The 24,939-nt window shown below is 37.3% G+C and overlaps 1 protein-coding gene across 3 annotated transcripts in view; it reads right to left on the reverse strand.

Annotated features, from left to right (window-relative positions):
- GRIP1 (glutamate receptor interacting protein 1) overlaps window positions 1-24,939 on the reverse strand; it is a 328,912-nt gene that overhangs the window by 168,875 nt on the left and 135,098 nt on the right. For all 3 annotated transcript variants that reach the window (XM_011976577.1, XM_011976576.1, XM_011976575.1), the window contains exons 3-7: window positions 20,213-20,348; window positions 17,505-17,650; window positions 8,641-8,724; window positions 3,152-3,227; window positions 825-970 (exon numbers count right to left, since the gene is read on the reverse strand). In XM_011976577.1, coding sequence (XP_011831967.1) covers window positions 825-970; window positions 3,152-3,227; window positions 8,641-8,724; window positions 17,505-17,650; window positions 20,213-20,348 — 588 coding nt within the window. The remainder of the gene's footprint in view (window positions 1-824; window positions 971-3,151; window positions 3,228-8,640; window positions 8,725-17,504; window positions 17,651-20,212; window positions 20,349-24,939) is intronic.

Raw genomic sequence — 24,939 nt, forward strand, 5'->3', positions numbered from 1 at the left:
AAATAAAGGAGTATGCAGTTGTAGAATAAGTCTCTTTTTCTCAGCTACATTTCACAACATAAAACTGGATGGTAAAGCCAGGTCACCTAATGGAGTCTGATAATTGTAAGGTTTACTCACAGCATGATTTAAGTTTCAATTTCAAGTTCCAATTCATTCTCTCATAATTTTTCTGCCTTAGTCAACATTATACAAGACGTTGGCTCTCTTACCATTTAAAAGCCACATGAGAATATCTTGCCAGTTTTACTATAGGTATGAGTGTAAAAATAGTTTCTTTCTAGTAGAATCATAATTTATAAAAAGAAAACTGCACTCAAGTTTTTATTTTAATCAATGATCCTACATCTCCTGTATTTTTCTTATCCCTAAATCTGATGGTGAAATAAATGGTCATTTCTATTATTTTGATTAGCTGGCTTCACACTGCGAAGTTACAAGAAGGAAAGGAATCACCTACTGCTGTCAGTCTCTATGTAATAAAAAAAAAAGAGTACCAGTCCTTACGTTAACAGTACTATTTTTGTGATTTGGAGGGGAAAAAACACTTTGCTGCCAAAGGGTAATCCACATAGAAGAGCTGATTGCTGGGTGACACACTGACAGAATGAGACTTTATTATGGAACCTATTGATGTGAGAACTCTACATCACTACAAAGTACAGCCACTCACATCTTCCTGAACTCAAACAGAGTAACATTATATAGTATTTATGAATTCTGTCTATTCCAGGAGGGCATAACAACACATACTTAATCCAAAATCAGGGACAGATAGTGACGTTCTGGTGCTTAGAGATCACACCCTCAGGACTCCAACATACCCATTACTGAGACATCATATTCTATCAGCAGCGTTGCTTCTTGTCCACATTGTTTAAGAATACTCATGGCTTCAGCATGCGTGGTTCCAAGAAGCCGAATTCCATCCACACTGAGCAACCTGTCACCAGGTTTGATCGTGCCCTCTCTGAAGGGAGAATAAAGGAATAGTCTTTACTAATTTACCACAAAGGGGCTCGGTATTAATAGTCACTTAGCCAAATTCATTTTGTTACACATATTCTGCCATCCATCCCATCTGCAATCTTTTAAAGCATCAAGTGTGACAAAAAGAGTATAAAGAAGTAACCCTGAACAGAAAATTGCTGTAATATGAAAATCAGTAATGAGAAAATAACTACACATTAGCAAAAAACCTAGTTACCCACAGGTAATTCTTGAAGTACAAAAGTAAGAAGGGCATATTTTCCCTTTTCTACGTTTTTGCCTGAATGTCTAAAATGGATTCATTGGAGGCCAGAAAATACTATTCACCTATTTTCCCAAAGTCAGGTAAACAGAAAAGCCAGGGAATTTCATTCAAATTATTACCAGTGAATCCAAGCAGGATAGGAATTGCTGGTGAGAAATTTCCCTTGTCTATAAATTTCCCTACTGATTTATAAGGCCATTTGGCAATCATGAAATTGATTCAACCTCACATTCCCTGGAAGAGGAAGGCAAATGCTATTCTCCCTGCTGTGACCACAGACACTCAAGGCGTTGAGAGATGACTCAGTGACACCACAAAAGTACAGCCAGGGTGGCCCCCAGATAACCCTGCCTCAGGGAGGGGCACAAAAATGAGAAAATCAAATGGTGGGATTATATGTTGAGGATTTGGAAAGAATAATAATGGCCTTTGAAATAAACATCTTTCACCTAGTTCACTTTCTAAGTCCTTTGGCTCCAATTTTTTTCTTCAATTCTCAGATTTTTTTGAGTTCTAAATTAATTTGGTAATACAAGTACACCACTCACAAGCTCGTAGCCTATGTTTTGACATTTCTGTCAACTCCAACTCTAAATGTTAATAAGAAAAGAAAATATTCTAATTCGCTTCAGGAAGAGTGATTCACTAGAGACACATGGAAAGGGAAAAGGGGAAACTCGTGGACATTTTGTTACCCGCTGCAAATGCAAACACACGTCAGCACAAGTAAGACACCAGTGTTTTCCTATTTTCTAATTTTATATGAAATATCATCTTTCTTAAAAGTGAGCTAATCATATGAGCTTCAAAGGAAAAGAAACCTGAATTCCTCCTACAGTTCTTTCACTTACTCACTGCCATACTGGGCAGTTTTGTCATCTGTAAATGTGGATACAAAGACCTCATTTAAAGGGTGGGTTGTAAGGATAAAATAAGATAATGTTCGCCAAGCCCTCAGTACAGTCCCTACCACATAGTAAATGCTTAATAAATAATGGTTATAAATGGTTAATTAATTAATGGTTAATATTTATTAATAATAAATAATATTATTATCTTTATCTCTTAACAAAGGTTTTTAAGTTTATCCTGGTCTCAAACAGAGACAGGAGGAATCAGTACATTTTCCTCCTCCCCTTCAACAGTCTCTAACGGCAGCAGTTGTGTTCCCCCATCATTATAGAGTGAACTTTTACTGTGGGAAACTAATACAGAGGTAAGTATCTCCAGAGACACTTAAGTTGTGAGCTTACTTGGGGCCCTACAAGGCTTACAATAGGAAAGTTGAAGGCATTTGCCCTTCACATATTCAAATTAGCAAGGAAGAGAAATGCAAAGAAAACTCTAGAGACTAATGAAATGTCTTCCATTTTACTAAAAGTCACTTCCATTCTGACCTACATAGTCACTATCAAAAGATAACACTAATAGTAAGAATGTTGAGAATGGTAAGAATCTCACCACCACCACCTATCTGTCCAGGCTGGGAGATTAGCAAGAGGAGAAGATGCATTTCTAGCACCTGCCTAAAAGAGCCAGCTGAGTTCTGTAAGTGCCCCCCCTGTGCCAGGCCCCTGCAAGGCATTATATATCTCCAACCTTTGATAAAACTGAACAGCTCTGAAAGGTAGATATTAGTATCTACATTTCCAACGGTGGTGGAAATTGAGCTCTGTATTAAGTCACTTGATAAACATATAGTATAGTAAGTATAGACTCTAGAGGCAAACCTTATTTTTTCTGATTCTATAGCTCAGACTCTCAGTTTTCACATTGTAACATGTTTGCTTAATATCTACATTTTACTGTAAAATTTCTAATACATCAACTTCTATGTCAAAGTCCCCAGCTTTATTTATTTTGTTTTGGATAGTGACACAGAAAGATAAAGTTTACCTGTCAGCAGGTCCTCCAGGACGAACACATGTTATCACAACTGGACGAGATTTATTTCTATCATCATGTGCTCCCCCTAGCAAAGAAAAGGAATAGAGCTTAAAAATGCTTTCACTGTTGACATTTAAAAAAATCACCTGCAAGATTTCAGCTGAGAAATGTCCTACTTCATGTACGGAGGAAAATATGTAAAATTATCCTTGAGGCATACAAAAGGCTTAAAGGTCTTGCTCATTTTATAAAGAATGTATTTTTGAAGTCACCATTTCATCATCTTTCAATAAATACATGGCTGTAACCGGGTAATATATAAAGTATTTAACAACTGGTATGGCAAGAGGATCAACTGATTATATCAAGTACTGGCCCGATTTGAACAGCTGTCAGTTATACAGTACAGATGTGTATATCTGTGCCAATCAAACTGATCTAAAATATTGGTCCGTAGGTCTACAACCTAACATAAAGGAAACAAAAATCAAAGTAAAATAAAAATCCTAGTATTAAAAAAGAAAGCAAAAAAAAAAAAAAAAAAAATTCAAGTGACCAAGTGACTTTCATTAAAAGTGAGGTGTTCAAAAATTTGGGGCAAATTTTTCAGACTGTGTCAAACCAGCTGCAATCCTTGAATGGGAATTTTAATTTTCTGTTAGAAAAAATTTTCCACAAGAATTCATGGAAACATAGATGTTTCAAGATGGAAGGTAATTTATTGTAAATTCTCTTTTTAATCCATAATCCTTTTGTACAATTTCCTTAATCTGTGCTCCCCCAGCATCTGCATGAAATGCACGGGTGCTGGCCTACTTACTAGATGTGAGGCTGCTCACTCCACATTTGGACACCAAGGAGTGTTACAAAGTTCTTCCTAATATTTAACTGACATCTCTCCTCCTTCAACTTTCATTCACTGGTCTTTGTTCTATGATCCTGAGCAGTAAAATAAAAATGTATGCTCTCTTCTACAAAAATGTTTTCTGAAAGTTGAAAACAGAGATTATATGCCAGCTAAATCCCACCTTCTTAATGTTGAACAATGCCAGTTTCCTTATCTATTCTTTATGTGACCTGGTTTCTTTGCATATCACCATCCTGTCTGTCCATCTGCGAGTTTTCTAGTTTGCCAATATCTGATAAATATGAAGCTATTGTCAACTCTTTCTCCCTTAATGTTTGCGTGCTAGAACAGATGGACATTTCCCAAACCTGGAATAGGCCAAAAGGTCGCCTTACAGAAAATAGCCTAAGAGAAAAATTAAAAGGCATTTGCAGTTCCTTAGGAAGGCAAATGCTTCTTTTGTGCTCACTTCTATGACAAGTAATTTGTTTAGTGTGATTGATTGGTAAAAGCTCTCGTTCAGCATTTTATCAGTATTTTATTCTTTCATTGTGTTTAGCTTCTTTAGAAATTCCTCTTTGAAATAAGAAATTCACCACTTTCTCAGAAAAAAATTTTAAAATGAAAATTTTAAATGTTACTACAAATGCTTACCCATATTTATGTAAATACTGTTACATAATTTCTCTTTTGCAAGGTGATCATAAAGAATAGGTTTGCTTTTCCCTAAAGGAAAATCGATTGAGAAAAGGATGAGGGCCAAAGATAGCAAGCAATCATTCCATAATTTTGGCTTGTATTTACAAATTTCAAAATGTAACATTGAATGCCTGTTAAAGTGTGAGATAGTTGTATATTTCTTGATATGTGGCATTTTACTGTGATTTGTAATGAACGAAGTTTCCTGTGTGACTCACTTAGGTTCTAGAAGTTTGCAGCAGCAAGGCAAAACAGGAACCACTCAGAGACCAGTGATATTCTCAATCCTGGTGTACATTAGCATCAACTGGGATGCTTTTTGAAAATATCAATGCCAGAGACACAGTGCAGACCAAATCTGAATATCAAGCAGCGTATGTTAAATGACTAGGCCCACCTACAATTTTACATTTGACAATGACTAGAGAAGGTTTCCTTGTCTAAAGTGTAAAGCAACTTCATGGCAGAGTGCCCTTCCTATCAGCCCAACTCATCTCCTCTGGCTTGCTTGCATTAACTGAAATTTAACACTCCAAAGTTTAGGCCAGAACATCATTTTTACTCTATGGATGCAAGGTTCTATTGTTTAGGGGATAAAGGTTTTAGAACTTGTGACTTAGAGCATTAGAAATATAATTCCGTTCATCAGCTAAAACCTTAACGTTGCAAGTTCCATTCTAATAGGTTAAGAAGAACTTCACCCATACTAAATAGATATGCTCTACCTGCAGTAACTTCTCTTTCCTGGCTGTCCTGGTATTTTCTACTGATCTAAGTTTAGCTCAACTCCCATCTATGCCAAAACATCTTATCTGCCATACTAATATTTACTCATAGCACTTACTCATTCTGATTAACCAGTGATTCTTAAGTGATGGGTAGTGACCACCTTTTGAACAGGGAAAATCCTCCAGATGGACCTCAAACTAATCTAAAAATTGAAATTCTTTATTTGATTCTCATTGAGAAATTATGCAAAACTCCAAAAACGTTTATGTTCAACCAACATATTAAGGGAGTTATTAAGGCCTATCAAAATGTGGTACTCATAAACCAATACTGGCTTATTGTAACTAAGTTTTTAAAAATCAGTATAATACTACGAAGTCTGATGTCCACACAAATCTAGGCAACATTCAATCATTCACTTATTAAGTGCCTCCACATACCAGGCAGTGCTCTAAGCTCATATTATAAAACTACTGGGCATACACACAGATAATTGAAATTCCTGCAAACTGTGGGAAGGGTGTTTTACTAACATCACATCATCAGTTGTCTTGAGGTGGTTGCACATTTCAATTGCTTCTATTCTGTTTATTTCTTAATAATACATTACTCTTGGTTTAGCTCTTTTATTAGTAATTTGATTCATTATTGACTATCCATACAGTCACTATCAATGAATATCTGCAACAGCAGTATTTTTTGGCATAGTGTTTCAATAATTAGGCTTGTATGCATGTGATTGAGGAACCTTCTCATTCATATCTGTATTGCAAAACAGATTTGTATATATCACCCTTTAGCCAAAAATTACTTGTACAGTGACTTTTCACTATATTCATCTGGTTATCTTAAACAGAAATTTAGGAATGGTTAGGGTAAATGATCTTGGGCTCTGTTCCTCCACCTAAAAATAGGCCTTGGTCAGAAAAATGTAATAACTACAAGTCTAAACCTCTCAATGAGTTCCTAGTTCCTCATTCTCTCTACTACTCACTTGAGCACTCTATCAACTTATGTCTTAAATTCACTGGACTGTAATTCCCTATAGATTGGGGTCTTGTCTTATGACTCTATAGTACTTCCCTCCATGCTGACATGTTGACATGTGCTTAATAAACATTTGACTGATTGATTTGCTAAGTGACTGGGATAAAATGAAAGCTACTATTTAAAACTCAATCACTTAAGACAAATCTGTACAAGTATCCACATCTCTTTTATTCTTTCATGCATATTTATTAAGATGTTTAATTTTAATTAATGTTTTAACAATTTTGATAGAATTTTTGCTCTGTTGAAGTACAAAATGTTATAGGTGAAGACAAAAACAATCAAGAAATGTGAACTGTTAAAATATTCCTGATAGTGGAAAACCAAATACTGCATGTTCTTGCTTATAAGTGGGTGCTAAGCATTGAGTACACATGGACACAAAGGAGGGAACAACAGACACTGGGGCCTATTTGAGGGTGGCAGGTGGGAGGAGGATGAGGATTGAAAAACTACTGATTGAGTATGATGATGATTACTTGGATGACAAAATTATCTGTACCCTAAGCCCCCACGACATGCAATTCCCCCATGTAACAAACCCGCACATGTACCCCTTGAACCCAAGATAAAAGTTGGAAAGAAAAAAAATTCCCTGATGTTTATATAGCTCCCTATTGAACCTCATTGTCATACTACAGATCGAGAGTTGTTAATGTAGGCATAGTCTTTACGGAATAAAATTACTAATAAGAAAACATAATGCAAGACAGAATTATACTTTAGAATTAGCAGTTTAATGACAAGTTGGAGTCACCTGAAATTGTTATAATCAATGCCATATTATAATATGATGACTTGAGCTGAAGCACATAGATACCCAAGAGATTAGAATCTTTGATCCATTTTTAGAAAGCTACAATAACCAAATGTGTTTCTGGAGAAATTTATTTAAATAAAGTCCCTTAATTCTGGTGTATTAAATCAAATCAAGGCATACTAATCAACATTTTTGATTCAGTGATATAGAAAAATATAAAAGGAAAGACAAAAGATATGTTGAAAAGTATAGGATGACTGAATTGACAAGGTTTATAAACAGTGGCTTCTTGCTCTGTATTAATGAACCAAAAATAGAGCTACATTTGGTTTCCACTTTTATGGCCATTCATTGTTGTGTTTATTTAAAGAAGAGAAGATCTTTCTAACCCACAGAGTGAGAGAAAATCTTTACAACTTACACATCCAACAAAGGACTAATATCCAGAATCTACAGGGAACTCAAAGAAATTAGCAAGAAAAAAACCAAACAATTCCATCAAAAAGTGGGCTAAGGACATGAATAGACAATTCTCAAAAGAAAATATACAAATGGCCAACAAACATATGAAAAAAATGCTCAGCATCACTAATGACCAGGGAAATGCAAATCAAAACCACAATGTGGTACCACCTTATTCCCACAAGAGTGGCCATAATACAAAAAAAAAAAAAAAACAAAAAACAAAAAACAAAAAAACAACACACACACACATAAAAAAACAGATGTTGACGTGGATGCAGTGAAAAGGGAACACTTCTATACTGCTGGAGGGAATGCAAACTAGTATGACCACTATGGAAAACAGTGTGGGGATCCTTAAAGAACAAAAAGTAGAACTATCATTTGATCCAGCAATTCTACGACTGGATATCTACCCAGAGGAAAAGAAGTCATTACATAAAAGAGATACTTGCACATGCATATTTATAGCAGCATGATTTGCAATTGCAAAAATATGGAACCAGCCCAAATACCCATCAATCAACTAGTGGGTAAAGAAACTGTGGTATACATATACAATAGAATACTATTCAGCCATAAAAAGGAATGAATTAATGGAATTTGCAGCAACCTGGATGGAATTGGAGACCATTATTTCAAGTGAAGTAACTCAGGAATGGAAAATCAAAATCGTATGTTCTCATTCATAAGTAGGAGTTAAGCTATGAGGATGCAAAGGCATAAGAATGATACAAGGGACTTTTAGGACTTGGGGAAAAGTGGGAAGGAGGTGAGGAATAAAAGGCTACAAATTGGGTTCAGTGTATGCTGCTCGGGTGGTGGGCGCACCAAAATCTCACAAATCACCACTAAAGAACTTATGCATGTAACCAAATACCCAAATACCACCTGTTCCCTGAAAACCTATGGAAATAATTTTTTAAGTAGATTTTTCTAACCAACACCTACCTCGTATTACAAAACCAAAGGTATTGCCTTCTTTATGTAATGTGACCTCCACGGTTCGGAAAATAACACTTGATCCTTGCACAGCTGAATAAAGGAAAAAGAGAAGGGAATATAACTTGTAAGTCATCGTAACATTTCTAAATCATTCAATGTGGCATAAAATATTACAGATCCTTGTTGCAAATAAGTTTTGAGTAATAAGCAACAGTCCCTTTTCAAAGAAAATGTTTAAAAAACTGTAATGACGTAAAAATATCATAAAACAGTCTTTTGTATAAGTGACTCATATAGATACAAATGTAACCAAAATCATAGCTAGTTCATTTCTTTCTATATAGTTAGTTTCTAGATAACAGGGTGATATTTACATTGTTTAAACTCTACCTAACAAGAGAGACAGTATTTATATAAGTAGAATTGTTTTCCTTTTGTAAAATGCAAAAACAATATTTTGTAACACTTGTAAAATAACTTCTGTATTTATTTTAATTTTGCAACTGGCACAGGAAGAAAAATTACCATTCTCAGATTGCTATCAATAATTAGGCTGATGCTAATAGATGTTCTGACACATAAATAGCTATTAAACTAAGACACAGCAACCCAGATGAAACTTAGAAGGCAAAAGAAATTCTAAATACATTCAGAATACTACTACTATCTAAGAAACTACAGATTGACTTAATTTTACTTGATACATTATGCTTATGTTGTGTTTGCGTGATTATCGCTTTCATTTAACAAAATGGAATTGTATTGTCAAGCTGCAATCTCTAGTCACATTACATACAGGTATGACGGTATAAGGTATATGAAGGTATAGTTACTAAAATATTCTGTAAGATTGCTTTCGAGAACCTGTTGAGTCATGCTGATTGTACTAGACATTATTTCTGCATTAAAAAAACCCATAAAACTTCTACAAATTGGTATTTTATCATTATGCACAGAGGGATGTTTTTATTCATAGACTTGTAATGTGTAGGAGAATTTTAGATCTTTATTTTCAGTTTGTACCTAGTTAACGCCATGTTCATTATCAAGTAACACATTGTTTTTACATTCCTACTAGATCCTGAAGGGTTTATTAGATAAAACTATCAGCAAGAAATATACAGGCAGGCCAGGCACAGTGGCTCACGCCTGTAATCACAGCACTTTGGGAGGCCAAGGCGGGTAGGTCACAAGGTCAGGAATTCAAGGCCAGCCTGGCTAAGAGGGTGAAACCGCGTCTCTACTAAAAATACGAAAATCAGCCGGGCGTGGTGGCAGACACCTGTAATCCCAGCTACTTTGGAGGCCAAGGCAGGAGAATCACTTGAACCTGCAGGGGCGGAGACCACGGTGAGCCGAGATCACGCCACTGCACTCCAGCCTGGGTGACAGAGTGAGACTGTCTCAAAAAAAAAAAAAAATATGTATATATATATACACGCACACACACACACATATACACACACACAGGCAGAATCCAAAGGCATTGTTTAAAACAACTTTTCCTACAGAAATAGCAAGTAGTTTTAGGCTTTAATTACAATTATTTTTAGTCATCAGAAATTCTGAACCCTCAAGGGAACAAACATGATTAAGAAAAGTACACATTTAAATTCATAAAACTGTCCACTATCTGGCTGGGACATAAAGTACTATAAAAATTTGGATCGGATGAAAAACAACATAAACCTACAGTTGAAAAATGTTTTGGTATACTGCTGATTTAATTAAATGTCATATTCTTGCTATCAGGGGAATTTCAGCTTAGACTAATCAACTAGGAACAGTACTCACAAACAGATGAAAGTGTTAAGGTACAGTTTTAATTAAACAAAAAAAATTGAGTTCATTCCAAATGTTTTCTTATTTCCACGGCTCAACAAGCCACTTGAAGAAATTGGTTAAGAACATAATTTTTTTTTGTTCTCTAGGTAAGTGAGGAAAGGAAAGGATATGGAAGGAAATAATTAATAAGAATTTACTGTGTGCTCAGAACTCTGCAAAAATGGTTTACACATATTATTTCATTTACTCAGTAAATCAGCTTTCAATGATATACAACTGAATTCTAATTCTGGGCCACCTGTCCTTGTTGGAGGCATATCTGTTATGGGAATGCAAAGTACTGCAATTTTGATTTTGCTTTAGCTAAATCTTGCTGACTACAACATCTTACAATCAAATTTAAAGTCAGTATAAAGGCTCTGTATTTTCTACAGCTTTAGATTATCTACACTATTGTTCTCCGTCATTTACAAAGATACATTTGAATGTTGACTGCATTTTAATACAATTAATGAAATAGATTTGGTCTTTATCGTTTTTATTTGCATGGCTGGCTCTTCGTGATTGGGTTTTCATGTGCAGTACCAGACATCCTGCATTGCCATGTAAATTTTACTAATGACTCATACATATGTATGTGTACACAAAGTTCCAATTAAGGGGCTTACCCAGTGGATCAAAAGGTAGGTAGAAACCAAGTTCACAATGTAAACATTCACCTCGGCCTGTCAGTTGTGCTGTTGTCCCTTCTTTCTATATGTGGATATGCATCTACTTCTATACAGTTATTTTCCTATGGTAGATGAGGTTTTTGAAATTACAAACTCCTTCCCTGCCTCCCTATTCCCTGTCTCAATAGGAGAATAGGAGTTGTGAACGTTCCTACCTCATTATGCTGCACTTGCCCATGTGACTTACTTTTGCCACTAGGCTGTTAAGAGACACAAGCAGAGACTGAAATTGCACTTACATGGCTGCGCTTGCCCTGTTTTCCCTCTGCCATTGCCCCAGGAAGAGCTTCCTCCAGGTAGTTGCTGTTCCCTCAGACTGAATCCCAGAGTAAATTACATGGAGAAGACCTGAGATTATCTTTCTCCTTCTCTCCTCCTCCTCACCACCACCACCACCACCACCACCACCACCTGTCTATTTCAGAACTGAGAAGTCAGAGGACTGTCACAGGGGCATGCTTTTACACATTTATTTGAGTTTAAAATGACTCCTTATGATAGGAAGCTCATCTGAGTTAGCTAATGGATTAACAGTGAAGACTGCCTTTGCCAATCAGATTATAAGGCAGACTGTTTTCCATTAAATGCCCATGAGGTAAATCTGTAGCTCCAAGGTTTACATGAAAACAGAATTTAAAGACATATAAAACAAATAATATGCTAGGAATTGCATCCTTTCTAACTATTTATGCTTATGATAATTTTAGATGTTAACTAAAAATGGATGAGAATTATGTAACATTTCAAAATTCTTTAAGAGTTAAGTGACCAAAAAATTTGAAGGCACCGCTCTAGACCAACTTTTTATTTTTATTATTTATTTATTTTTAATTGAGACAGGGTCTTTCTGTGTTGCCCAGGGTGGTCTTGAACTCCCGGGCTCAAGGGATCCTCCTGCATCCGCCTCCCAAAGTGCTAGGTAGGATTACAGGTGTAAGCCACCACACCCAGCCTAGACCAACTTTTAATACATATATATCTAAGATACAGGTTGGTAATAGTCTCTCTACAGTCTCGAAGGATCACATAATTTTAAAGTCAGAAAGAGCTTTAGAGCTTATGTAGACCAATCATTTTATTTTCATAAAGAAACTGAATCTCAGAAAGGGCCAAGGTCAAACCAGTTTTCCTCTATCACATTACACACACACACACACACACACACACACACACTCACTCTCTTTCTCTCTCTCACACACACTCTCTCTCTCTCTCTCTCTCTGTCTCTCCTGGTTCTTTCTGAACGCTGTGATTGGCTGAGCCTCAAACTGCTGTGATCCTGACAGAGCTACCAGTCTTGGCCTTGGGTGGCTTGTCTTTTAGCAGTCAGTTCTCCTTACGGACTTTCAGCTGTGGATGGCCTGTTTCTGCTCTAGCAGTCTCAGCTAAGTGAAAGGGGAACTAATTAATCCCTTCAACCACTCTGAACTCAAGTATCTTATTACTTTCTTCAAACATAATAGAAAGAGACAGATTATTCTGGGAGAGTAGACCCCTTTTGATTTCCATCAAAACAATGCACACTTTTGTGTTTAAACATATTTCCCCCCTTTTCCATCACTCTATTGTGTCAGAGAGAAAAAGATGGTACTGCGTAATCACCAAGTCACGATAGGTTTTAACTCCTAAACATTTCTGATATCCATCTTCTCCTCTAACTCTACTAATGCTATGTTTATTTAGGATCTCACTTCTCTTTTGGAAAATTGTAACAGCCTTTGGGCTTGTAGCCTCTGGTCTTTTCTCTATTTGACCTCCTACAATGATAAATCTAAACACTCAGATCTTATGATGCCATTCCCCTTTAAGAGCTCCTCATGGCCCACTGGATGCCAAACTCCATCAATATGGCTTATAAGGCCCTCGTTTGGTCCTTGTGTGCCTCATTGGCCTCATCTATCTCCAAGCCCTCTCTTTCTTTCTTTCCTTCTTCTTCTTTTTTTTTTTTTTTGAGATGGAGTCTTGCTCTGTTGCCCAGGCTAGAGTACAGTGGCACAATCTTGGCTCACCGCAACCTCCACCTCCCAGATTCAAGCAATTCTCCTACCTCAGCCTCTCAAATAGCTGGGATTACAGGCATCCACCACCATGCCTGGCTAATTTTTGTATTTTTAGTAGAGATGGGGTTTCTCCATGTTGGCCAAGCTGGTCTCGAACTCCTGACCTCAAGTGATCCACCCGCCTTGGCCTCCCAAAATGCTAGGATTACAGGTGTCAGCGACCACATCCAGCCCCCTGTCTGTCTTTCCCTATCTGTAGTTTAACCTGTGCACTGGGCTGTCATCTTCCCTTCTTGCTGCACCCTTTGTTTGAAATATTCCTCTCTCCACCTGGCTGGCACGACCTTCTTCAAGTCTTCCTAGAAACCCCTAGTTCTGAATCATTCATAACACTGGACAAATCTTCTATTGGCCTTTGCCTAAAAACTACACTTAGAGTTTGTTTTAGGAAGGGGTTGCCTTTTATTGATAGGCCCAGAGGAATATAAATGTATAATCAAAGAGCATTAGAGCTAGACATCTGGTTTCTCTTATGTCTTTGGCAACGGTTTGAGAGAGAGATTTCAAAGCAAACTGACTCATGTAAAGTTCAAAAAAACACAGTATAATAATGGTATAATTATATACCATTTCAGTATAATAATGGTAATAATGGCTAATATTATTAGTTACTTACAAAGTGTTTGAAATGGTCTCAACAATGATTATGTGATTATAACATTGAATCATTACAAAAATCCTACAACTACTATAGCTATTTTATAGATTAGAAACTGAACGCTGAGAGAATTTAAATAACATGCCCAAGGTCACAAAGACAGAAATGAGCAAAGCTGCCATTTAACTACTGACACAGTCCAAGCCTTTACACTCTATTTTATTGCCTAGCCTTGCTGGAAATGAAAAAATGTTGTAGCAAGGTTTGTGAACATAGTCTTAAATTGATTTTGTTGCAAAATGACTACTAAATCTTTGGTGTTAGATTTTATGTGAAGAATACGAACTTGTGACTGATTATGCACATGCTTCCTGAGTCCTCTAATCTGGTCCCCAAGCTTCGAACACCGTCTATATTCTCATTACTCTCAAATGTATATTTACATTCCAGATCTTTCTCTCAAACTCCAAATCATATCTTCGGGTCTCGACATTTCCTCTTGCATGTCAAATAGGCACCTCGAATGTAGTATTTCAAGCAATGAACTGCTGATCCTTCCCTCACAAATCAGCTCTACCCACATTCTTATCCACTCCTGTTAATGGATACTCCGTCCTTCCAGCTGCTCATGCTCAAAACCTTGGGGTTAACTTTGACTTCTCTTTTTCTGCACAACTCACATCAAATCCATTAGGCAATCCTGTAGGCTCTCCCTCCAAAATAGATCTGGAATCTGACTGCTTTTCACTGTCTCCATCGCCACCTCTTACGTGGATCACTGTAACTACCCTCTAGCTCATCTCCCAGCTTCTACCCTGGTCTCTTATAGTCTATTGTCAACACAGTATCCAGAGAGCCTCTGAAAACATAAATCACATCATGTCACTCCTCTGCCCCAAACCATACAGTGACTTCCTGTATCATTCAGAGAAAAACTTAACATCCTCCCAATGACCTACAAGGATGTCCCAGCCCCTTACATTTCTGACCCCACTTCCTAATTCTCTTACTGCTCATTCTGCTATAGCCACACTGTCCTCCTTAATGTTTCTATAACAACCCTAAGTATATTCCCACCTTTTGGTCTTAGCAATGACTGTTCATTCTTCCTGGAACTCTCTTCCCCCAGAAATCCGTACAACTAACTCCCTCACCTCCTTCACAAGTCATTGACTAATCTCACATTCTCAATAATGCTGTCCTAACCACCCTATTTGCAACTGCATTCCCACCCTGATCCCAGCACTCCCAATCCCGCTCCTTGCACTGCTTTTTCCCATAGGATTCATAGTATTCATACTATATAATTTATTTATTTATTATGGTTTTATTTTTTTACCTGTCTTTTGCTATAATATAAACACTACTCATGTCCCCCAGGCTCCTAGTACGTAGTGGTGGCTGGAACATAGTAAATGCTCAATAAGTCATTGCTGAACAAATGAATTCTACCAACTCTTCATAATCAACCTGAGTTCTCATTAGTATGGAAGAGCAAAAAGCTATCTCAGGGTAGCATCCATGTTCATAGCTAATAATAGGAGAGGTGGTGCTAGAACAGCATAAACGCAGGGCAGCAATCATACATCAGTATACCTCACAATTAATATGCATATGGACTTTGGAGTCAGGCAGCCCGGATTCAGATATTGAATCCAGGCTTTGTAAAATGAGAAAAAATGCCTATCTTGTAGTGTTGATTGCCTTTTTATTGAAAACTTTGAGAGTGCCAGGCACTATTCTAAATGTTTTCCAAACACTAACTCAGTTAATCCTCATAACAAATCTATGAGTAGGAACTAATAATATTCCCATTTTACAGATATGGAAACTAAGACATAGAAAGCATAAGTAACTTTCTCAAAGGCATGTAGCTAGTAAAATGTGGAGCTGGGATTTGAACTTGTCTATTTGATAGTAAAGTTCATCTCTGCTATGCGGATACTCCTTGTGGAAAGCATTAAATAATTCAATGTAAGTCAAGTTCTTTATAATGCCAGACATTTGGTACAATCAAAATCTTTTGGCTATTGCTGTTATAATTACTATTATTACTACTTGACAATATGTGTTCTGAAGCTATTTTCATGCTTCAGAAATGGATATATCATATATATATACACCTACTGTGTACCCACAAAAATTAAAAATTAAAAAAGAAATGAATGTATCCATAAAGAACCAATATAAAACATACTGAATATACTTTTCCTAAACCTAGTCACTAAGTACAAAGCCTGGATGGTACTTACTGCACAGAACTTACACACATGTTGAATTAAAATGGCTTAAGTGGCAAACAGAACACGGGCCCTTCATAATTTCATTGCTAGTGAAGACTTTGTTAATTCTTCCTGGGTAGGTTGTAAGTTTTCCAATTCAAATAATTTTTAAATACTAAGAAAGTTGGCTTTGCCATTCCTGTAATGAGATATTGATGGCAAAGGGAAAAAATTAAGAAGCTGATTTTGCCTAGGAAAAACTGTGGTGCAGCTGTTCTTCCTCTGGGTTATGATTATAGCAATTCCTCCTTATCTGCAGTTTTATTTTCTGTGGTTTCAGTTACCCCCAATTAACTGCAGTCTGAAAATATTAAGTAGACAATTCCAGAAATAAATCATTCCTAAGTTTTAAATTGTGTGCTGTTAGGAGTAGTGTGATGATAATCTCACACTGTCTGCTCTATCCATCTGGATGTGTCTGGCACATTCACGCTGTTTACACTACCTGCCTTAGTCACTTTGCAGCCACAGCCGTCTTTGGTATCAGATTGGCTGTTGTGTTCTTGTTGTACTTTTTTTTTTTTTTTTTTCCGAGACAGGGTTTTGCTCTGTCACCTAGGCTGGAGTACCATGACACAATCATAGCGCACTGCAGTCTCGACCTTCTGGGCTCAAGGGATCCTTCTGCCTCAGCCTCCCAAGTAGCTGGGACTACAGGCATATGCCACCATGCCCGACTAATCTTTTTTTTTTGGTAGAGACAAGGTCTCATTTTGTTGCCCAGGCTGGTCTTGAACTCCTGGCTTCAAGTGATCCTCCCGCCTCAGCTTTCCAAAGTGCTGGGATTACAGGCATATGCCACTGCACTTAGCCTTTGCAGTATGTGTGTTCAAGGAACCCTTATTTTACTTAATAATGGCTGAAAGCACAAGAGTAGTGAGATTGGCATATTGATATAATTGTTTCACTTTATTAATGTTGTGTGTGTGTGTTTTTTGAGACAAGGCCTTGCTCTGTCCCCCAGGCTGGATGGCAGTGGCGCAATCATGTCTCACTGTAGCCTCAACATCTTGGGCTCAAGTGATGCTCCGCCTAATGCTCAAGTAGCCTTGAGTAACTGGTACTACAGGTGTGTAGTAGTAGTAGTAATTAGCCCAGCTAATTTTTCTATTTTTTGTAGAGGTGGGGCTTTGCCATGTTGCCCAGGCTGGTCTTGAACTGCCGGACTCAAGCAATCCTCCTGCCTCGGCCTCCCAAAGTGCTGGAATTATAGACGTGAGCCACTGCTCCCAGCCAGTTATTGTTGTTAATGTCTTACTGTGCCTAATTTATCAATTAAACTTTATCGTAAGTATGTATGTATAGAAAAAAAAAACCCCGATGTATATAGGGTTTGGTATTATGAGAAGTTTTAGGCACCCACTGGGGGTCTTGGAATGTATCCCCTGTGGATAAGGGGGGCTACTGTACTTACAGACCGGCGGAAGCTCATACTCTACTTCAAGAACCACTCTTTCTCCCACATTCTTCAGCAAGCTGATGATCTCATCATGGCGGAATTTGGCCAGGTTGATTCCATTCACTGCTTTGATGTAGTCACCCACATCCAGCTGGTCACTTCTGCAAAATAGACAATGTTGTTTCAGCAGACTCACCCTCTCCGCAGGCCAGTCTGACTATATTTCCACTTTCCCTTCATGAGTAAGCATGCAGTGTAGAAGCAAGCCTAGAAGGCTGACAGCAGAAGTCCCTGCCTCCTAGGAGATGGTGGGCTGAAGTCAGAGGAGAACCAGGGATCGCTTTTACTCATGCAGCCTGTGATACCTTGGAAGTCCTGCTCTGAGTCTGCCACTATCTCTGATTTTTTCCTTTTCGCCTCTTTTATTTTTAAAAGCACCATAAAACAAAATCAAGAGAAGCCTTTTTTTTTTTTTTTTTAAGTTCTTTGCCCTAAACCAGTTGGTTCTCTGGGATGGGATCCAGATCCTAGATACAACACACATCTTTTTATTCTCAATCTCGCTCATTTTTGCTGCCTGCCTTTTATACATTTCACAGCTTTCAATAACTTCACTGGGAGTTTGTCCAGGACTAAGGAAAGGGTCAGCTTATTTTGTTATTTATTGCTTAGAGCAGGATTGATAAGAGTATTGGTGAAGGAGAAATCACAATGCAAATATTGGCTTTCAGTAATATTCTTGTCTCTCTATACCACCATAACAGAATATTGGCTGCTCTTGGACTTTAGTCAAACTCTGTTTCTAAACCAAGAGAAGGTAGCAAGATCAATAATAGGAGTTAAAATTCATGTCACTGATAAGGACCTTCAATAACATTTTCTCCCAAAATAGAAATAGCTAACGCATTTATTTTATATATAAATCCAGCTCCAATCATTCCTCCTTCAAAGAGCCTCCTAATCTGCCCCGGTCTGCAGTCCGTGCATGGCCCTTACCTCACTTTCCTGACACTTATGTCAACTGAACCGCCTAGTGCTCTGTAATAACTTCTGTGCTGTTGCTTTTTGCTATCATGCAATGCCATTTTTGCTCCCAAATGTTTCATGATTTTTATGCCTTATCTCCACTGATAGATTGTGAACCCCTTTAGGGCAGGGATCTCATCTTTAATTATTTTGATTTACTTCCTACAAAATGGTAGTGCCTTAAATAGTGACTATTTGGTGATTTTTAATACTCAATATAACTGGCACAGTAACACTTTTAATTACAGCATTAATACAACTGAAAATGCTACCCCTCTCCCCCATCACACTTGCCTTAAAGGAGAGATATAAAGAAGCTCTGGAGACTTATGAACCCCTAGCATCATGAACTGGCCATGATTGTTATAAAATAAAGGAGGTTTTGGGTGTGGAAGGATGCTTCTTAAAAGCCTAAAGAAAGCAGATTGAGGTGCTTGTGTCCACGCCAGTCTCCCTTACAAACAATACCTTCTGATCATGGAGCAATCCACTGGATTAAGTTTGTAAATTGTACAAACAGGTTGATCATTAAAAGTAATCACAGAAATCACCACTTCAGATGACATTTTGTGAGGCAAGAACTCTAAGATTTAACCTGGAATTATGTGGATATGAATATTGGTGGCCCGAATTTAAGGTACTTTATCTTCACTTTTATTTTATGTATGTATGTATGTATGTATGTATGTATGTATGTATGTATGTATGTATTTAAGACGGAGTTTTGCTCCTGTTGTCCAGGCTGGAGTGCAATGGCACAGTCTCCTTTCACTGTAACCTCCGCCTCCTGGGTTCAAGTGATTCTTCTTCTTCAGCCTCCCTAGTAGCTGAGATTACAGGCATGTGCCACTATGGCTGGCTATTTTTTATTTTTATTTTTACTAGAGATGGGTTTCGCCATGTTGGTCAAGCTGGTCTCGAACTCCTGACCTCACGTGATCCACCTGCCTTGGCCTCCCAAAGTGCTGGGATTACAGGCATGAGCCACTGCCCAGCTTGGCTTCACTTTTAATGAAACCTGATCTTCCACCCCCTTTTTCTGAGGCAGATTTAGAATGTGTCTCAAGGAAGTCCACCCCTACCCAGTATCCAGGACATTCTGCCTTTGGCAATAATGAGTGGAATTTGCAGTTATGGAAAGAAAGACAGGTGAGACCTCCTCCTCTAAGCCTTCTGTCCTTTCAGAAACCAACTCTTGAAAATCACACAGGTAGAAAAGGAGAGAGGATGTGGGATAAATAAAATTTTCACTGAAAACTCAGGGTTGGGTCTCCCACTCTTTCAAGGGTAGCCATGTCCCTCTCTGGCACTTTCCCCATACACATTATATGGGTCATCTGTTTCACATTTAGATGACTGGAGCATCTCCTTCCTACTGCAGCCTGTCTGCTGTTCAGTGGCACATTTGCAGACTAGCTGCACATGGTCATTTTGAAATTAAAATCTTATGAGGGCCTGGCAGCTCCTGAGATGACACAAGAACCTCCCTGGTGACTGTAGCCTAGGCTAAAACAGCCACGCGGGCAGACCTGGGGAGCAGCTTCTGAAACGTGCCCCACTGTGCTTCTGCTGGCCTGTGCTGCCTGGCAGATGGCAGCTGTCATTTATTTATTAGTGACCACTTTTGATGGAGCTTTAATTTTTGAATTAATTACACCCTGTGTTCCTTTCAGTAGATTTCCCCAAGAGGCAGTTACCTAGCAGCAATTCCTCCTTGCCGCAGATTAGATACTCTTGGCTTGCCATCCTTATCAATTCCTCCCGATACCGTCAGACCCAGGGTAGTGCCTTCCTTCTTCATCAACTCGACGACTGTGGAGCCCTTGAATTCCTCTGTTAAAAGAAAAGCATTTGCCGTATTAAAATGAGAGTAGAATTGCCAATGTCATTCTGTGTATGTTTAAGTGACTCCTCCCCAGAAGTTCTTTCCACTTTTTCTTTTATGAGAAAAGATATCTATGGCCTCCTTCCATTGTAATTTACAGAATATTTCATAAAGATGCGCATGCAGATAATGCTGAGGCAGATATCCTATTAGAGGCTATGAAAATGGGCACTAGTGGGGTATACACTCCAGGCTGACAATAAATAGTACAAATTGTCTTATGTACAAATAATATTCACCCTTTGTTTTCTGCCATTCTCGGGTGACTTTCTCTGGTTTCTCTCCTTGTAACTCCAGTGGGAACAATTAAAAGTTGTAAAGTAAGGAATTAGAACAGAATTTTCGATGATAATATGAACATATATAGCACAGTGGCAGACTCAAAGTTCATGGTATGTTTCAGGTTAGGAAGTCAACTGAAAGGAGAAGAGAGCTTTCTACAGGTTCTAGAAAAATATTGACTTTAGCTTCTTTGTCTTTCAAAAACGAAATATGATGGCTTATGTAACACTCATATCATTCTTGCAGAATATGTCACAGTATGGCAAGGCAGGATTGATCCTCAGAATTTCCAGGTAACTGCCATGAATCTTTCATTCTCTACTTACAAAATTTTAAAATTTCATAGATCTTGTGGAGATAATGTATATACAGCAAGACAGAACTCAAATCTTTTGATTTTAGTCAGAACAGAAGGTAAGAAAACTGTAAGAATATCCTCCCTTTCAAAAATAAAAATGAGTAGAGTCAATATTTACCTTCCAGAGGCTAATTAGGATAAATGCTGTTTTAAAATTCCCTGTGATGTTATTCCCCTATCTGCAAATATATTTTCTTGGTAGGGATGGGGAAATTGTCCAATTTTCCAATTTCTCCTAAATTAAGTTACACATTTCAGGGGTAATGAACTTCTAGAACATCAAAGATGCATATTAAAATGCAAAAACAAACTCGCTCTTTCAAAGTGAAATTAAAAAAAAAATTATTTGCACATCTTAACCCTTTCCCTAATAACAGTTAATTATAATGTTGAAAATATCTATGAATGTGTATCATAAAGGTTTTTAAATTGCTGCTGCTAGTATATTATCCCACCAGCCAATGAAAAAATGAAATTACATTAGGTAAAGAAACAGTATCTCATCTGATCTAGTGAGGAGAACAGAGTACTTTGGGGAAGAAGGCTGCAGACAGCAGGCTACTTATTTCCTCAGCAGCCTAGAGAATGTCCTTCAAGGCAGGGCTTTCAAGTTTGCCAGCTCCTGTGACTTTAACATCCCAGCATACCATCATTGGAATCCTGCCTTTTCATGGCAGTCTCATGACACTGTATACATAAGTCATTATTGTCTTTTAAAGTAGAAGACAAGGAGGAGTCTGAGTGTGTATGATGTCAGCTTCATCTACTACATTTGGTATGAAAGACCAAATAAAATTTGAAATTCAAGAATGAAAATTCTTGTCAAGTGCATGAAAGTACAGGACCTTTTACATCATTTACCAGAAGCATCTGTAACAAAATTCTATCACTATGTGCATTTCCCCTGCACTCCTTAAAACAAAACAAAGAAATCCCCAGAAATCTCATGGAAACATACATAGGTTCAACTGATATTGAAGACATCACCTTAATAAACAATCCCTCTAAACCCTTGTTGGCAGAAGGCTAGTTACAAATTTTTTAAATAAAGTTAATAATTAAAGTAAACAAAATGACATAGTAGATGATGACCATTCATATTAAAGAGATATAATGTACCCAACAATTTTGCCAACAGAAAGATTCTTTGCATCTTCTTTAAATATGCAGTGATCCTATATATTTAAACATTTGATTATAGAACTTTACATGTAGAGTTGGAAGCATAGTTTTTTTAAGTGCCTATCTTAAAGGTCTATCCAATTTTCATGAAGAAGCAACTCTAAAATACTAACACCAGGCATGTGAGAAGTAAGTTTCTATTCATAAAAATTTTCTTTCTACTCCAAGTTTTCAAGGACATGCTTCCTGCATAAAATAGGATGCACGGGTACAGCCTTATGGGAGGTGGGCAAGATATCCTATTAGAGGCTATGAAAATGGGCACTAGTGGGGTATACACTCCAGGCTGACAATAAATAGTACAAATTGTCTTATGTACAAATAATATTCACCCTTTGTTTTCTGCCATTCTCGGGTGACTTTCTCTGGTTTCTCTCCTTGTAACTCCAGTGGGAACAATTAAAAGTTGTAAAGTAAGGAATTAGAACAGAATTTTCGATGATAATATGAACATATATAGCACAGTGGCAGACTCAAAGTTCATGGTATGTTTCAGGTTAGGAAGTCAACTGAAAGGAGAAGAGAGCTTTCTACAGGTTCTAGAAAAATATTGACTTTAGCTTCTTTGTCTTTCAAAAACGAAATATGATGGCTTATGTAACACTCATATCATTCTTGCAGAATATGTCACAGTATGGCAAGGCAGGATTGATCCTCAGAATTTCCAGGTAACTGCCATGAATCTTTCATTCTCTACTTACAAAATTTTAAAATTTCATAGATCTTGTGGAGATAATGTATATACAGCAAGACAGAACTCAAATCTTTTGATTTTAGTCAGAACAGAAGGTAAGAAAACTGTAAGAATATCCTCCCTTTCAAAAATAAAAATGAGTAGAGTCAATATTTACCTTCCAGAGGCTAATTAGGATAAATGCTGTTTTAAAATTCCCTGTGATGTTATTCCCCTATCTGCAAATATATTTTCTTGGTAGGGATGGGGAAATTGTCCAATTTTCCAATTTCTCCTAAATTAAGTTACACATTTCAGGGGTAATGAACTTCTAGAACATCAAAGATGCATATTAAAATGCAAAAACAAACTCGCTCTTTCAAAGTGAAATTAAAAAAAAAATTATTTGCACATCTTAACCCTTTCCCTAATAACAGTTAATTATAATGTTGAAAATATCTATGAATGTGTATCATAAAGGTTTTTAAATTGCTGCTGCTAGTATATTATCCCACCAGCCAATGAAAAAATGAAATTACATTAGGTAAAGAAACAGTATCTCATCTGATCTAGTGAGGAGAACAGAGTACTTTGGGGAAGAAGGCTGCAGACAGCAGGCTACTTATTTCCTCAGCAGCCTAGAGAATGTCCTTCAAGGCAGGGCTTTCAAGTTTGCCAGCTCCTGTGACTTTAACATCCCAGCATACCATCATTGGAATCCTGCCTTTTCATGGCAGTCTCATGACACTGTATACATAAGTCATTATTGTCTTTTAAAGTAGAAGACAAGGAGGAGTCTGAGTGTGTATGATGTCAGCTTCATCTACTACATTTGGTATGAAAGACCAAATAAAATTTGAAATTCAAGAATGAAAATTCTTGTCAAGTGCATGAAAGTACAGGACCTTTTACATCATTTACCAGAAGCATCTGTAACAAAATTCTATCACTATGTGCATTTCCCCTGCACTCCTTAAAACAAAACAAAGAAATCCCCAGAAATCTCATGGAAACATACATAGGTTCAACTGATATTGAAGACATCACCTTAATAAACAATCCCTCTAAACCCTTGTTGGCAGAAGGCTAGTTACAAATTTTTTAAATAAAGTTAATAATTAAAGTAAACAAAATGACATAGTAGATGATGACCATTCATATTAAAGAGATATAATGTACCCAACAATTTTGCCAACAGAAAGATTCTTTGCATCTTCTTTAAATATGCAGTGATCCTATATATTTAAACATTTGATTATAGAACTTTACATGTAGAGTTGGAAGCATAGTTTTTTTAAGTGCCTATCTTAAAGGTCTATCCAATTTTCATGAAGAAGCAACTCTAAAATACTAACACCAGGCATGTGAGAAGTAAGTTTCTATTCATAAAAATTTTCTTTCTACTCCAAGTTTTCAAGGACATGCTTCCTGCATAAAATAGGATGCACGGGTACAGCCTTATGGGAGGTGGACAATGTCATTTTCTCCAGAAGGAACCCAGGTGCTTCCCAGGCTTCTGGCTGAATCCTGAAAATCTAGAAAAGCTCAACTATTTTAGTTTAATTTCATCATTATTAAAATATAAATGCATCGATCTGGCTACCTTTAAAACTGATACTAGTCAATTACCTTGTCATTTAAAAACATTTCAAATGTCTTCCTAAGAGCTAATTTTAATAATGTGAAATTGAGAAAATATTCCTGTACCAGTTAATTGAGTAATTTGTGCATTCATTGATTCAAGCACATATTGAATGCCTACCCTGAGCCAGACAATAAAACTCGAAGATGGAAAAAGCAAAGGCCAGTATCCTCAAGATGGCCACAGCCTAGTCAAAGAGGCAACGTCACAGACCACTGTGCCATACAATGTGAGTTGTAGGGAAGCAGCCACAGAGAAGATGGTCCAGGCAACAATATAGAGCGAAGGGCCTGAGGTTCAAAATGCACCATCTATTTTACAATTTTGTCTTCTATCCAATCTGCTGTACTTATTGACCAGGATTAGCTGAGCAGAGCAGACCAAATAAGGAATATAAATTAG

The sequence above is a fragment of the Mandrillus leucophaeus genome, unplaced genomic scaffold, assembly GCF_000951045.1.
Source record: "Mandrillus leucophaeus isolate KB7577 unplaced genomic scaffold, Mleu.le_1.0 Scaffold169, whole genome shotgun sequence".
Lineage (NCBI taxonomy): Eukaryota > Metazoa > Chordata > Mammalia > Primates > Cercopithecidae > Mandrillus > Mandrillus leucophaeus.